Source organism: Halichoerus grypus, chromosome 7 (assembly GCF_964656455.1).
Source record: "Halichoerus grypus chromosome 7, mHalGry1.hap1.1, whole genome shotgun sequence".
Taxonomy (NCBI): domain Eukaryota; kingdom Metazoa; phylum Chordata; class Mammalia; order Carnivora; family Phocidae; genus Halichoerus; species Halichoerus grypus.
The window spans coordinates 112,020,984-112,036,408 of record NC_135718.1 but is presented as its reverse complement, the minus strand read 5'-3'; the positions used below and the strand labels follow the sequence as shown (position 1 = coordinate 112,036,408).

The 15,425-nt window shown below is 43.2% G+C and overlaps 1 protein-coding gene across 7 annotated transcripts in view; it reads left to right on the top strand.

Annotated features, from left to right (window-relative positions):
• Positions 1-15,425, top strand: part of RGL1 (ral guanine nucleotide dissociation stimulator like 1) — a 242,914-nt gene that overhangs the window by 172,673 nt on the left and 54,816 nt on the right. For all 7 annotated transcript variants that reach the window (XM_078078068.1, XM_078078067.1, XM_036076690.2 and 4 more), the window contains one exon: positions 7,642-7,719. In XM_078078068.1, the coding sequence (XP_077934194.1) occupies positions 7,642-7,719 (78 nt within the window). The remainder of the gene's footprint in view (positions 1-7,641; positions 7,720-15,425) is intronic.

Sequence of the window (15,425 nt, the reverse complement as noted above, 5' to 3'; positions counted from 1 at the left end):
CATAATCACTTGAGGGAAAATGAAAATAAGTTCTCTTCCTTGCTGGCTTGGCAGTCTTTGGTGAATCCTTGTTTATTTTTGCCAAATGGACCCAACTTTCACCCAGAAGCACTGTGGGAATTCTCTGTGGGAACCTGTGGTGACTGTAGAACCCTAGCTTTCTGGGCTGGTAGTGATGGTTCTGTGAAGTAGACCCTGAAGGGATGCTGTCGAAGACTTCACCTCAGGTTATAACCAGGCTAGCTTTCTTCTCTTGAGATGAGATAAAAATGTTTCTGTGAAGTAGCTTTTCTTTCTTTCCCTTTCTTTCTTTCTTTCTTTCTTTCTTTTTCTTTCTTTCTTTCTTTCTTTCTTTCTTTCTTTCTTTCTTTCTTTCTTTCTTTCTTTCTTTCTTTCTTTCTCATTTCACTTGACAAAGGGAGAGAGAACATGCAATTATCCTTCTTTTGTAGAAAAGAATACCAAATTGCTCAGCAGGGGTTGTTTTTTTTTTTTTAATGTGCATTTGTTTGGAAACCACAAAACAAAACTGACAGAAAAACTGAAAGGCAAGGTACATATATCTTGAAGAGTAACTGGAATGTATTCCAGTTTTCAGTTCAGCTTTGATAATCTAAAGAAGTGGTCTTGGCCATTTTCCAGCAGGTGGTGGAAGGGCTTGATCACAAGCCCCTTTAGGAATTTGCTAGAAACTATGGATCAGCCATATAGAAAAAAAGCACATCATCAAATTTTGTGTACCGTTTGGGATTCCTAGACTTCCATAGGTTCATCCAAGGACCCTCCAGGCATAGGCTCTCTAGCATGGACGATGGGACACAACACATAGGTGGCTGTTATGAGCCAGAGGAAGGCCCTGCTCCTACCTTATATCATGATGGGGCAGATAAGTATGGTTCTGGAAATTAAATTCATTAATTTCATTAAAGTAAATTAAATGGTTTAAAAAAAGGTGTGTCTGAATCAAAGTTAAAGGACTGTTTTTGAGTTAGTTTTAGTTTATCTTATCACTTTTCTCTTACTTGACATTTGCCTTTTTTCACCTGTGTATTTGTGTGTGTGTGTGTGTGTGTGTGTGTGTGCAGGAGAGAACTTAGCCCTTGAGAACAACATATAAATTGATGCTCTGTTGAGTTTTTGTAAGCATAGGGGATGAATGATAGGTAACCACAGTCCTACCCTCATATTCATTATACAAGGTTTCACATAGCCTATTTCATGAGGTTCTTGACGAGATCTGCAATAGCACCTTCTCGTGGGTGGGGAAAACTAAGCTACAGACTTGCACTGATTCGTTGGTTATGTATTAATTCATTTTAAACCTAAGACAAATCTCGACCCGCTAACAGACTCTGTGGTTGTCCGAGTGTTGCCTGCTCGCCACCCTAGATGTAACCCCATTTCTTCTGTTGTCTTTCATTGTGGCCGCGGCCACTGTAGTATACTACCCAGATGTATTTGCAGTTGATTGTTTGCAGTTGCTACACACTAGAAGTGGAAGGAGGAGATACTGATGAGCCACTGAGCTGTGATGGGGGAAAAATGGACCAAAGAAGAGAAATGGATGACAAGGACTTGGAGAGGAAAATAGAAGAAACCTTACAGCAAGGGTGTGAAACCCATCATACTTAAGGAATAATTCTAAAGTTGGATGGAAGCAAGTTATAGCAAGAGAGACCTTTTGGTTTTCTTTCTCTGGAAGAACAGGGGTTGTAAGACCTTTGTCCTTTTGGTCTCCTCTTCAGACAGTTGTGGTTTGGGGCAAGGGGTGAAGGTATTCTTCTCAAGGAAAATTTTATAACTGTGAAGCATTTTGTAACTGTGAAGTGCAACAGAAAGACTAGGTACTCTTTGCTTTAATGGTGCCTTAACTGTCAGGGATACCATGGCGGTAAAGTGGAGAATGGAAGAGCATCGAAGATGGAGGGCCCTTCCCAGCAAAGGCCTAGAGGGGAGGACGGTAGCTCTTTCTGGGTCTTCTAGCTTTTTCTCATCATGGTAAAAGTGCCTGGAGAACCAGATCTTATGACTGGAAAGCACATCCCATGCTTAGCATCACTGGCCCCTTGCAAGAGAACAGAGAGTCCTTGACCTTTGTCTTCTCCTTAAATAACCAGCTCCATGGTGGTAACAAGACCTTTCCAAGGTAGACTTGGTGGCAGTGACCCAGTTCTGAGGTCAGACTTGGGTGGAGAGTGCCTGCTCTGAAGGATATTATTTAGAGTGATTAAAAACATCCCTCTTACTGATCTGTGGGATGCGATCCCCAGTCGTAATCAAAGCTTCCTTGGTGTTCCAGACATCTGCCAGCTCTTTCACCCGTATCATTCTCCTGAGTCAAGGTCAGCTTCTGAACATTTTCCTCATACCTGACCTGTGTTCCCATGGGTCAGTTAAAGAAAACCACTTTGGATGTTCATGGGCTGGAGTTTATTAGAGGAACAGAGACTCCCAGAGGTCCTGGAGTCAGCAGCTTCATGTGAGGTCTTGCTTCCCTTTCCTTCTTCCTCTCTGTTCTTTCATCTATCCCCAGTCAGTGACTTCCTCCCTTCTCCTTCCTCCCCAGCCTTTCCTTTCCACAGGAGATGGTATTAGTTCATTCATTTAGCAAATGTTTATTGAGTGTCTGCTAAGAGTGGGCTCCATTGCTGCCTCAGGGAATATGGCAGTGAGCAAGATAAGAGAATGAAACCAAAGTCCTCACCATGGCCTATCAAGCCTCCTGAACGGTCCCTGTCACCTCCGCACCCCATCTCCTTCTCTCCCTTTACTTACTCCGTGGTGTTCTTGATGCTTCTCAAGCACGCCATTTTGCCACTGGGCTACGGCCTCTGCCACAGATCCCCCCTCTGTGTGGAAGACTCTTTAGAGATCTGTAGAGCCCACTCCCTCACCTTCTGGAGGATGTTACATCATGGGCACGTTCACCTCGGGCCTTGTCTGAATACCTCCTGTGAGGGAGCCATGTCTGATCATCGCTACCTGCTTTATTTTTCTCCATTGCACTTTTCACTCTCTGACTTGGTATATATTAACTAATTATTATTTTATTGTCTACCTCCCCCCACAACAGTGTCCGCTCCCTGAAAACAGGTCCTTTGGTTTGTTCGCAGCCTGTATCCCCAATGCCAAGAATAGTACCTGAACATAGGCCTTAACAAATATTCCTTGAATGGGGACTAAATGCATAAAAAGATGAAGGATTGGGTAAATTAATGCAAAGAATAAGGTTTCTGACCTCAAAGAAGTTATAATCTAGTGCATCGGAGGACATAAAATTAATAAAATAACTCAAGCTCGTGTGATCTGGTAGCAACTCAGAGACTGGGCTCTAGAGTCTGACTGTCATGATTCCAATCTCTGCTCCACGTATTAGCTGTGTCTTCGAGGGCAAATTACCTCAGCTCTCTGGGCCTCATTTTCTCATTTGTGAAATATGAATAATAATATCACATAGGATTATTGTGAGAATTCAATGAAACCATCCATATAAAGTGCTTAGCGCAGGACCTGGCACGTGGTCTGCATTCAGTAATTATTATCTGCTATTGTTATTGGATCACTTGCTGGAATCAAGTGGAGCCTGAAAAGTTCCTCAGGATTACCCCCATCCTGGTCTGGTATTACTCCCTTTTCCATTAGGGAGCAAAAGTTCGAAAGTGTCCCCGAACCAGAAAGACTGTCCCTGAGGACAGCTTTATCTTAGGATTTCTTTGAACCGCAAATACTCCTGTCCTCCCTTCAAACACATATTAAACATTTCATTTGCCCAGATAGGCTCCCAACAATAATATCTGTCCCCTCTGGAAATAACTGTTTCCTGTTAAAATATCAGCAACCAGTTAAACATGGTTTTGTTTTTCTTTTTCTAGTAATTTTTAGGCTGCAGCAAGTAATTGCTTAAGACTGTACTTTAAGAGGCATCTGTAAATCTTTCCTTTGCCTTGTGATACACGGGAAACCATGTCAAAAGTCATTCTGACAATTTGTATTTTAATTTAAGTTTTATGAGTTACCATTTAAAGAAGGCCAGTTTCTCATTGGCAAGCCTTCTTAAGAGATTGACGCTTTGATCTTAAATCCTGGGGAGACTTTGCAGAAATAGGGGGTGACATTGTTGACAGGTTCATCTGTAGCTATTCTACTGCCATTAATTAAACACCCCCCCCCTCTATTATTTACTCCCCTGGAGTAAATGAATTGAACTTGACTTTGGTTTTTGATGGGAAGCTATGAGAGCGTCCAGGAAACATCAAAGAAATGCTCTTAATCTAGTAAAACTAACTCTCAACTGACCTAGCTTGAACATTAAAGAGTTCTTAATTCCAGTGCTGGTCTAGTTTCTTTTCTGTAAGGCGTTAATTCTCTCTAATGATTAGAAAAGTGCAGGGGTAAATAATCATCCCCTCCCCATGAAATTCCAGAGGGTTACAGGCTCTTTAATTTTATCTTGCTTCTGAAGGTCTCCTTTGTAAAACCGTATATACATTTTGGTTTTTTGCCTTTCCATAACTGCTTATACCTCCAAGATCTCAGCTTTAAGATCTTAAAACTTTATTTCTTTTGCACTTCGGTTTTAGATTTTTGGATCACAGCTATCCTAAAGCTTTTTTATGATCCTAGACTTTAGGAATGAAGGCACAGACAGGTTAAGACACTTGTATAAGCAAAAAGCCAGATGGTGCCCTTGCAACAACAGATCCGAGCCTAGTAGTTGAAAAGTCTGTTTTCATGTCTGCTTAGAGAACCCCACCAGGCCATTCATTTGCCCCCAAACAAGTAGCCATCAGCATGCCTACTGGGTGCGCAAAAGAGACAGGAATCCTGTTCTCATGGAGTTTACATTCCAATGGACAATGAACACAGTAACTAAGACCGTATATGAGAAGGTGCTAAAGGCTGTGGAGGAAAATAAAGCAGCATCGTGAGTGTTGGTCTTACATAGGGTGGCCGGGGGAGGCCTCACTGAGAAAGTGCCGTTTGAGCAGAGCCCCACAGGAGCCGAGGGAGGTGCTGCTGACACGGGGGCAGAGAGAGGAGCGCAGAAATTCTGAGCCAGGAGGATGCCCAGGTGTGGGTGGAGCAGCAGGGGGGCCAGTGAGGCTGAGGGAGACTGAGTGGGCGTGGGAGACTTGGTCAGAGGTATCAGAGCAAGTCCTTTAGGGCCTCATGAGGCAGGTATGACTTTGGCCTTTCTTCGGAGTGGAACGGGAGCCACGGGAGGGTTCTGCGCCCGGCAGTGACATGTTGGGATTTACATCGCCCAGGATCATGCTGAGCTGAAGCCAAGAGACTAGTTAGGTGGCTATTGCATTGATCTAGACTAAAGGTGGTGGTAGTTTGAGCCAGGGTGGAAGTGATGAGAAGGGTTTGGATTCAGGGTATGTCATAAAGGCAGAGCCAAACGGATTTCTTGGTGGGTTGGGTGGAGACCAGCCTGAGCAACCCGGAGCGTAGTGCATGCTACCAGACATCCCTTGCCTTCTTCTTGATGGTCCTCACTGGTCTCCAGAGTATTGTCAACCAGTCATTCTGGTCCTGATTAGGACTCTGTAGACAACTCTGGCGGCTGAGAAAAATATGCATGGGGTCTTCTGAGCACATGTTCTGAGCAGATGATACCAGGTTAATTAATGAGAGCGAACATCATTCAGCAGTATAAGTTGCTTAGTCCGTCTTGACAGCACCTAACTCCTCCTGTGGCATCCCATTCTCGGAGGGGACCTGGGATAGGTGCTCGTGTCATCCCAACCAGCACTCAGCTCCAGAGTCTGAAAAATGTAGAGAAAGAGCAGTAGAGTATGAGAAGCTAAAGTGAAGACAAGGAAGAGGAAGACCAGGAGATTTTTAGTAGAAACACCTCTAAAAAAGAAAAATAATCAGGAGCATATCTTTCCCTTTCTATCTCTCTTAGCTTCCAGTTGGGCGATAAAAGGTGAAGTATTTCCTGGATAACCAGAGAGAATTAATGAACTAACACGGATATGACAAAAACAAAGATTAGGTCCCACATGTATTTGCTGAGGCTGGCAGGAGAAGAGTTTATGGCTCTGTCTTGTCAGATAGGTGGAAGGTACCGTGGCTCTCCCAGAGCCCCACTCTCCACTGCACCTGCCGTAATCTTTCCTACTTACATAAACCATAAAGGCTGTTGTGAGAGAAGATGGAGACATGGTTGACTATGATGGTGGCCAGGGAGAGAGCCAAAAAAATCTGTTTGTTTAGGAGAAATCTCATTTTGCATCCCTGCCTTGCTCACATGGGGCTGAATAAATCTTAATCTGACTAAGTTCTTATCTCAGGAAAAGCAAAGGGTGGCCCTGGAAGCCCTCTAAATAACAGGTGCAGACAGAATGGAGAGGAATAGGGAGGGTGGAGGCCAGTGGAAAATAGGTTTGAGAGGCCAAGAAATCCATAAGGCTGACGAGCTCGAGAGAGGAGCAGGTGGAGGGGAGGGGGGCTAATGCCTCAGGGTGCAGACTGGAAACTACCGGGATAGGGTGATAGGGAGACCAGATGGGCTGGCATTCAGTCAAACCAGATGGTGGGCTTTTATTTCTAAAAGGATTTGTAAATCCTAGGAACAAGGAACATAAGGGTACTGGGGCCTTTAATCCCATTAGTAGAAGACAAAAGTGTTCTCTTTAAAAATGTAAACCCACCAATTATAGAATTTCTATTATCAAAACTTTGGGACAGAGTACCAGCTTGTGAAACGCCAAGGAATCTCTGGATTCTTCACTGAGGGAAAGAGAAACTGCAGAAATTGTCAGGGCATTCATTATAAGTTAATAAAAAGACGTCTCCTCAAGAATTTAAAGTGTACTGTTGGGACCAAACAAAATGTGATATATTTGTATGCAATAAGCTTGCTTACATATGGAGTTGGAAAAACAGCTAACTGCAATTAGGGACTGATTGTTTAGTAAATTTTGAGTTTACAATGAGACAAATTTAAAAATTTAAGCACCTATCACTTTCTAAAAAGTCGTCCCCCGTGTCTCCTTGCCCAGTTGTCAGCCTCCGTGTCCCCACAGCTGCTCTCCCCATTGCATACAAATCCTGTTCTTCATCCTTGTCTCAGCCATTCCTTGAGGGTCCAAAATTACTTCCATAACCCTTCTCCTATTGGACTTATCCCCAAGGAGACCAGCCTCATCACAGAGCATGGAGTCGTCCTTGTGTGCTTATGTTGGTGCAAGTGTGAAAGCTACCCACGCGCAGCCATGCTTCCTTCAGGAGACAGAGCAGAGGGGCAGTGGTGTATAGGCTTGGGTGCTCCAGTCTGTGAGGGATCTACCGTCTTTGCATCATGTAATACCTCATCCTCCTGCTAAGAGAAGAAGCCTAATTTCATCTAAAGGATTTCAAAGAAATGCTAAATATTAAGAGAAAGTTTTAAGTAGTGTGATTCATTGTGAAATCCCTTTTTTGTTTAAGGCTATCCATATACCCGTTAAGTTAATATCACACAATATCACTTTTTGATGCTATTTCATAAATATTTCTTTCCTTAATTACTGCTGAGAAGTGGAAACTGTTATCTCATGTTTGAAATGGAATACAGTTGCTTTCCCACACCACTGACTGGGGTTTTTTGTTTTTGTTTTTGTTTGTTTTGTTTTGTTTTTATCTGTAAAGGTATGGAAACCTGACAAGCCCAAACTGTGAAGAAGATGGAAGTCCAAGTTCATCAGAGTCTAAGACGGTGATCAGGAAGTAAGTGTGCCTTTTCTATGCATTACAAGCTCTCAGTCAAGACTTACTATCCTAAAGGAATGTAATTTAGTAGAGTTTTTGAAAATTCCTTTTTATGTTGTCATTTTCCCCCATAATGTGTAAAATCATAGATTTATTTTTTGACTATCCAGTGATAGTCATTTATTCATCCAGTAAAAATGTATCAGGCACCTACCATGTGCCAGGCCCTGTGCTAAGGGAAACAACTATGAACAAAATAAATAAGTCTCAGCTCTTAAGAAGTTTGGATTTTAGCAGAGAGACAAAGAATCCACACAAAGGAAGAATGAAGTAGGGCAAGGGGGCTAGATCCTGATGGAGAGTTTGATTCACATAGGGTGCCAGGAATGGGCTTTCTGATCTGGTGACACTGGAGCAGAGTGCTGAATGGGGTACAGGCTGGGCTTGGTGAATATCCAAGCAGGGAAAATGTGGACAGAGCTGTGAGGCAGATGAATGAATGAGGCTGGAGCAGAGCACATGAAGTGACAAGTGCTAGAGGATGAGATCTGTAAGGTCATATGGGTCCCAGATCACATGGGGACTTGAAGGCCTTGGGCAGGATGTTAAATTTTATTCGAAGGAAGATAAGAAGCATTTAGAAGATTTTGAGGAGAGCAGTGCTATGGTCTGATTTATATTTCAAAAGGCTTGCTCTGGCTCTATGTGGAAAATAGACTCTGGCAGTGGGATGGGGGGCAAGAGTGGCAGCAAGGAGCCTGGTCAGGACTCTTACAAAGACCCAGGCAAGGGATTCTGGGAGCATGAACTGGAGGAAGAGGAGGAGGAGATGATGGTAATAATAGTGATGGTGGTGGCGTCGGTGTCGGTGGTAGTGATAGTAGTAAAAGTAGGAATAACTTGTAGTAGGAAGAGCTTCTGCAGACATCTTGAAGGTATTGCTGGCAGGTTGTACTGATGAAGTGGTTGGGGCATATGAGAGAAAAAGAGGAGGCACGGGCACCTCCAAGGGTTGTGGTGGGAGCAACTGAGAGAAGAGAACCTTGGTTTTGTGAGCTAAGAAAGACTGGTGAGGAGAAGCGGGTGTGGTGGGGAGCATGTGTCAATAATTTCATCGTAGACATACTCACTTTGAGACAATTGGCTGAGTCTAGAGTCCAGGGAGCAGTCTGGTTGGGAGGCATAAATCTGGGCATCCTTAGTTTAGACATGGTATTTAAAGCTATGGGGCTGGGTGTGCCCCCCGTGGGAACAAGGCTATAGAGAAGAGGAAGGTCCAAAGACTGAGCCTTGGTTCCTTCCAGTGTTCAGATTAGGAAAGTAGAGGGTCCAGCAAGAGGAGGTTGGAACAGAGGAGCTAGCGGGGAATGAGAAGAAAGAAGTTGTGTCCAGAAGTCAAGTGAAGGAGTTTTGGGGGGACTTGACCAACCACGTCTAACACTGCTCATGCATCAAGTGAGAGGAGCCTGGGAAGAGACTACTGCTTTTGCAACATGGTGGTCTTTGGTCCCCTTGACAAATGTAGTTTTGGTGGATGGAGGTCTGGGTCAGGAGAAGACAGAAGTTTGGAGTTTTTCTGTAAGAGAAAAATGGGCTAGAGGATGATCTGGGGCAAAGGAGGGTTTTTTCATTTTGTATGTGTTTGTTAAACCTGGGTGATGCTTTAATCTGATGAGAATAATCTAGGAGACACTGAAGAATAATCCATGATGTAGGGGTGCAGGCCGCTCTAGGAGTGATGTTCTTAAGTCGATGGGATATATGCCAGGGTGCTTGAAAGTTCTCTTACTAAATATTCATCTTGGGGCCAAATGTCCAGGCAGTTAATCCTGTGGAATATTTTAACTCCTCAGAGGATTGACTGATGGAATCCTTTCTTCAGAAGCCAGGGATATGAAGCTTAGAAAATTGAGTATCTTTTTAGTCCTGAGTGAGGCAGTTTTATTATTTTATTGGATGGACCATAATCTTCCAGAAAACCAGACACGCCAATGTAGATATTTGAATGTCAAATGCAAGGTGTGTGGTGAGCAGCACAAATACCTTTATTCTTAGAGGGCTTGGGGGGGCTTCTTTGAGGAGTTGACATTTCAGGTAGGTCCTGAAGGAGGGTGAAGATTTTGGTGGTAGAGCCACCCAAGCAGGGGGAACGGTGGGACCATATTGGGGAAATATATTTTGGGAACAACATGCCGCTTCATGATGGCGTATGTACCAGGTTGAGGGGATCTGTAGAGCCGAAGCTATCATGAAGGGGGTTCATTCTCGCAAGAGAATAAGGACCTTCCCTGGTAAGCAGTAGACAGTCAGCCCTGAAAAGTTTTTTTTTTTTTTAAAGATTTTATTTATTTATTTGACAGAGAGAGAGATAGCGAGAGCAGGAACACAAGCAGGGGGAGTAGGAGAGAGAGAAGCAGGCTTCCCGTGGAGCAGGGAGCCTGATGCGGGGCTCAATCCCAGGACCCTGGGATCACGACCTGAGCCGAAGGCAGACACTTAACAACTGAGCCACCCAGGCTCCCCAGCCCTGAAAAGTTTTTGCAGGACAGAAACAGTATCATCAAATAGGTGATGTGGGGGGATGGATTAGATTTATAGACTTCCTACTTAGACTATGGTACACGGACCAGGAGCATCAGCACCACCTGGGAGCTTGTTAGAAATGCAGAATCTCAGGCCTCACCACAGATCTAGATTAGAATCTGCATTTCAGTAAGATCCGTGAGTGATTCCTGTGCACTTTAAGGGTTTGAGAATCATAGGATTAGAGAGGTTTTGTTGTTAATTGTGTTTATCCCTGAAAACTTACTGAAATGATAATTTTTTGAAAAGAACCTTTTTATAATTAGTCTTTTAAAGCATATACAAAAGGAGACCTGAGTGGCCAGCTTGTCACATGTAACCTCCCCCTGTGACCAGATTCAGAAATAAGTGTGTTGTTCTCCACAAATTTTGGAATTGAGTCAAATTTGGAGCTACCATTCAACTAGCCACCTGAACACTCCAGGGAGAGTAACAGTCTGAAAAATATCCAGAGCTTTTCTGTTTCCCAGGGGGTGTTTTGAGATTAAGTAGGTTTCTGGGAAGTCGCACGAAAATTGGTTTGTACCCTGGATGTGAAGAATCATGCTCATTATTTTAAAGTCCTATTATAAAATTTTATTCAACTTCATTGTACACCGGGAACAGTGTGATGTGGGTGAAACTCCAGGATAAGCTGTTTTAAAGGGCTTTCCAGTTTTAAGCATATGAGTCCTTAACAAAGAGCTTCACATAGAACTCCCCTGAGGGGGTCCATCATCTGGGGACAATGGTCCTTTCCTAAAGCCTCACAATGAATTGGTAGAAAGTGCTTGACCCTTTTCCTCAGACTGACTTGCCTTTTAAAAAATTATGCCTGATGAAAATACACCACTTTATCTTATAATGGGCCACTCTGTCCTACAAATACTGGAATGCTAAAATCCCTTCTCTCAGCTGACCTCTTTCTTCCTTGCGTTTTCCTTCTTTCGTACTGCTTCCTCCCCACCCTCCCCCCATTTCTCCTTTTATTATTTTTCATCTCGTTTCGCCATTATCTTTTTGCTCTCTCTTTTGGAAGTTACCCTTCTCCTAATCATTTCTGTGGCTAGTTAGGGTCAGTGCTCTGTCTTTCTGAGAGGAAATCAGGGTAGCACCTTCTTCATTCCATCTGTAACATATGGAGAATTCCTCCACCATCCCAGAGCTCTGGCCTCTGACATGGAACCATGACCGAAGGCTTCCTGATGGCTGGTGCATGTGTAGGAGATACGGCTCTATGGCCATTCTCAATGGGCTGGTTTTGTCCCCAGAGGATATTTGGCAACATCTGGAGAAATTTTTGTCTTAACTTGGTGGGGGGATGCTATTGATATCTGGTAGGTAGAGGCCAGGATTGTTGTGAAACAGTCTATAGTGCACAAAACACCGCCTTCCAACAAAGAATGCTCTCCCTGTAAATACCAATAGTGCACAGGTAAGAAGCTCTACTACATGGTGAGGACTGCAGTCCTCAAGTGAAAGCTCTTTATTTATGAATATCTAGATGTATATAAAAATAGGACCATGCGTATTTGGGGATTTATTTATTTATTCATATCCCATCTTAGAATGAGGTGAATCCAATGCAGAGGTTGCCCAGGAGCCGGCCTCAGAGAAGGTGAAGGGCCCTGGGTAAGGAGCCTGGAGAACTCAGATTCGAGTCCCTCACCAGTCACTGTCACTCCCCAGCCATATGACCTGGTCACTTCACCTCTCTCTCACTTTCAGTTTCTTGACCTGAAAAATGAGTGCTCAGAATGTAGGATCCCTGGCGTCCTTTCAAGTTTAATGACCACTGGGATAAAACTTGTTTACTTTTCATCTCTTCAAAAGTGAGAATGAATATCAGAAATGGAGATATTGAGGCACCTGGGTGGCTCAGTTGGTTAAGGTCTGCCTTCGGCTCGGGTCCTGATCCCAGAGTCCTGGGATGGAGCCCCACGTTGAGAGCTCCCTGCTCAGAGGGGAGTCTGTTTCTCCCTCTGCCCCTCCTCCCCCCAACTCATGCTCTCTCGTTCTCACTCTCTCTCTGAAATAAATAAATCAAATCCTTAAAAAAAAAAAAAAAGAAACAGAGATATGGCCCAAATATTATACTGAATTTTTGAGAGGTGCCCATGACTGCTTTTTTCAGTCGGAGGGGCTGTGCCACCAGTTTTGATAAAATAGGAAAACAAAACAGACAGCTTCTTTGACTTGATCGTTATTAATCGTGACATCACAGCTGCTCACTGTGCTTCTCAGTACAGAGATGAGCTAAAGCTTTGTATCGTGGGGTCAAAATGGGGGGTGGGGGTGCAAAATGCCTATTGTTTTCTTTTGCTGTGAATCTGTCTTCTTGTGATTTCAGGTGGGAAACAGACGGCAGGAATTCAGTAACTTTCTAAGAAGTAAACATCCTGTTTTAGGGCAGATGCCTGCAGTTTTGCAGATGGGGAGTGGTGGGGGGGGGGGGAATTACTGCGAGGTTTAACCCCGAACAGAAAAATCCTCAACTCTTGTTTGGCTTTTCAGTTTTTAACGTAAAGCATAGAGCAGGGCTTACATTTCATACAGGGTCCCAAATCCCAGGATAACAGTCTTCCCTGTATTTCTAAATATGGATCTAATCAACCTCTCAGAGGATAAAAGAACTTAGAAGAAAGAAAAATGGGGAAGTACAGATGGAATCGTCGAGATGAAAGATTGGCTTCTGGTGTCTTGGACCACAACTGACTAGTGTTCTTCATGAATTTCAAAAAGTGTCAGATTGTGCTGTGACTCCCACTTGTAATTCCAGGCCCGAGTGTGCCCACTTCGGGCTTTGTGCAATATTGGGGGCCTTTAACGTCATCTAGCCAAAACACGAATTCCTTCCGTTGCGAGGAAGGCAACTTCCAAGGCTTCTAGGTGTTGGAATCTGCCACACAGTGATTTTTGATGTTAGCGCTGGACTGTTGTATATAATAAGGCATCCAATGTTTATTTCTACAATCCCTAAACTTGCCACTATTTGGAAATCAGGAAACTCACTTCCTGTGACAGGAAACAACATTTCTGCCCACATCCATCCTACCTGTGCCCTTTTCCTCCTTGCTGCTGACACTTCTGTATGATAAAACGCTGTCTATTTAGAATAACAAAATCAGAACCAGATGGAAAAGGAAACTTTCCCTTGTGCAGATTTATTACAATCATTGAATTCAGAAGTGAAGAGAATGTGAAGAAGGGATATTAACCATACAGAAACTTGACACGGTGAATCTTCATTCTCTGGAATGGATCTGAAATTAGAATATCTATCTATCTATCTATCTATCTATCTATCTATCTATCTATCTAATATGCTTTATTTAAAGAGCTTTAAGAGTCCTCAGGAAATGACACTTTTTTCTTTCCTTTAATGACTATTATTATAATGTCGAAATAGTTGTTTCCTTTTCTTTTATTGACTCGCTTCACTTCCCTTCTGGAGCGCTATGTTTGTCTTCTCAAACTCTTTGCCACCGCAGTGCTTTAAACTGTTGAAATCATTCTGCTTTCATCTCTGCATATTCAGACGATATGAATGCCATTCTTGTACTCTTTTCCCAGAAGTTGTAAATAGTGACACCAGATTTTAGTCCAGTTAAGAATCACACGAATAGTAGTAATCCAAGACATTGGAACCACTTTAAAGAAAAGGGAGATGAGTTAAAGAAGCCTGGCTGTGATTCCTTAATGCCCAAGAAACTTTACAGTGGAAAGTACTAAAAAAATCTGCCCAGAGAGTTTGCAATCAATATTCATTCCAGCAAACTCGAATACCCTAAGAAGGCAGTGGAAATTAATTTGGCTATTTTAACAAAAATGGGTCAAAGAAAGGGGTAAAGAACAGAGCAAAAATAAGATTTAAAACTTGAAATTTAAAAGAATGAATAGCTATACAGTGAAAGGAGTATTTTTAAAAAGTTAAAGTAGAATGGAAGAAGAAATAGAGAAATAATACGCTACGTAAAAGAACCTGGTATTGTCTTTAAAACATCCATACTGGACAAAGAAAAGTAGAAATTATCATTTTAAAAGTCATTGAAATCTTGAATCAAAATTGAAATCTTGAATCAAAATTTGGGAAGAGAGTAGGTTCCCAAAGCAGAAATTAGTTTTCCGAAAATTCAGGAGGAGTAAAACAATGTCGATGATCAGTGGTTCAGAAAGAAGAAAAATCAGTCACCTAAGAATCTCTTGGAGTTCTCGAAGTGTCAGAGAAAGGCAAATAGGCATCTCGATCAGACCCTGTCATTGACTGACCCTGCAGCCTGGCAGGGGATGACAGTGATGATACTGTTGTCACCAGCCTGGCCACCGCCCCTGGCCGCAGCGTATGGTGTGCTTACTAGCGTGAGCCCTTCTGCTAGGGGCCTTTATCTTCCTTTACTGTCGCAGATTTGCTATGAGCTATTGTCCTCATTTTATCGGTGTGTAAATGGAAGCTCCAGAAAAGTTACATACTTTGACTAACGTCAACCAGCTGGTTAAGCGAGCTCTGGTATCTGAACTCAGTCCCAGACCTGGGCTTCTCACTGTTTTGCTCTTGGGCCTGCCATTTCAGAAGAGCATCGGGATCTCAGGTGCCTTTCCAGCTCATATATACCTAGATCACTGTAATCTGGTTGCAGCCAGAAGTCCATGAAGAGCTAAGGCATATTATCACCGTTGTGATTAGTGTTTTAGTGTGTTAGCATCCTGACATTTTCTAATTTGGGATTATTTACTTTACCCTATGTTGTTTTGCCTGGCTTTATTACTGAATGAACAGCCTGAGCCAGGTCCCCAGACAGCTGTTAGAAATGGGGAAGTTAGGCTTGTTTCCTGGGGAAGGAGATGGGTTACAGGATATGAGGAAAGAAGAAGGAAGATCAGATGGTTCAGGCCCATGGATCTGAGTGCCTGCTTCCTGCTCTTGGGGCCTTGTTGCGTCTTTCCTTACCAACTTACCAACTTACTCCATTCTAATGGTGAAAAATGGAGAAGGCCTCAGCAGTTTTTTCATTAGAGGCCCATTTATAACATAAAAACACCCACCTCAGGCAGTGAGGAATTGGAGAATACGGAGCTACAGAGGTCCCTGAGAAATAATTTGGGTGGGAATGGCAGTGTCCCTTTCCAACAGCAAGAGCTAGAATTCATGGATGCTTAGTAGG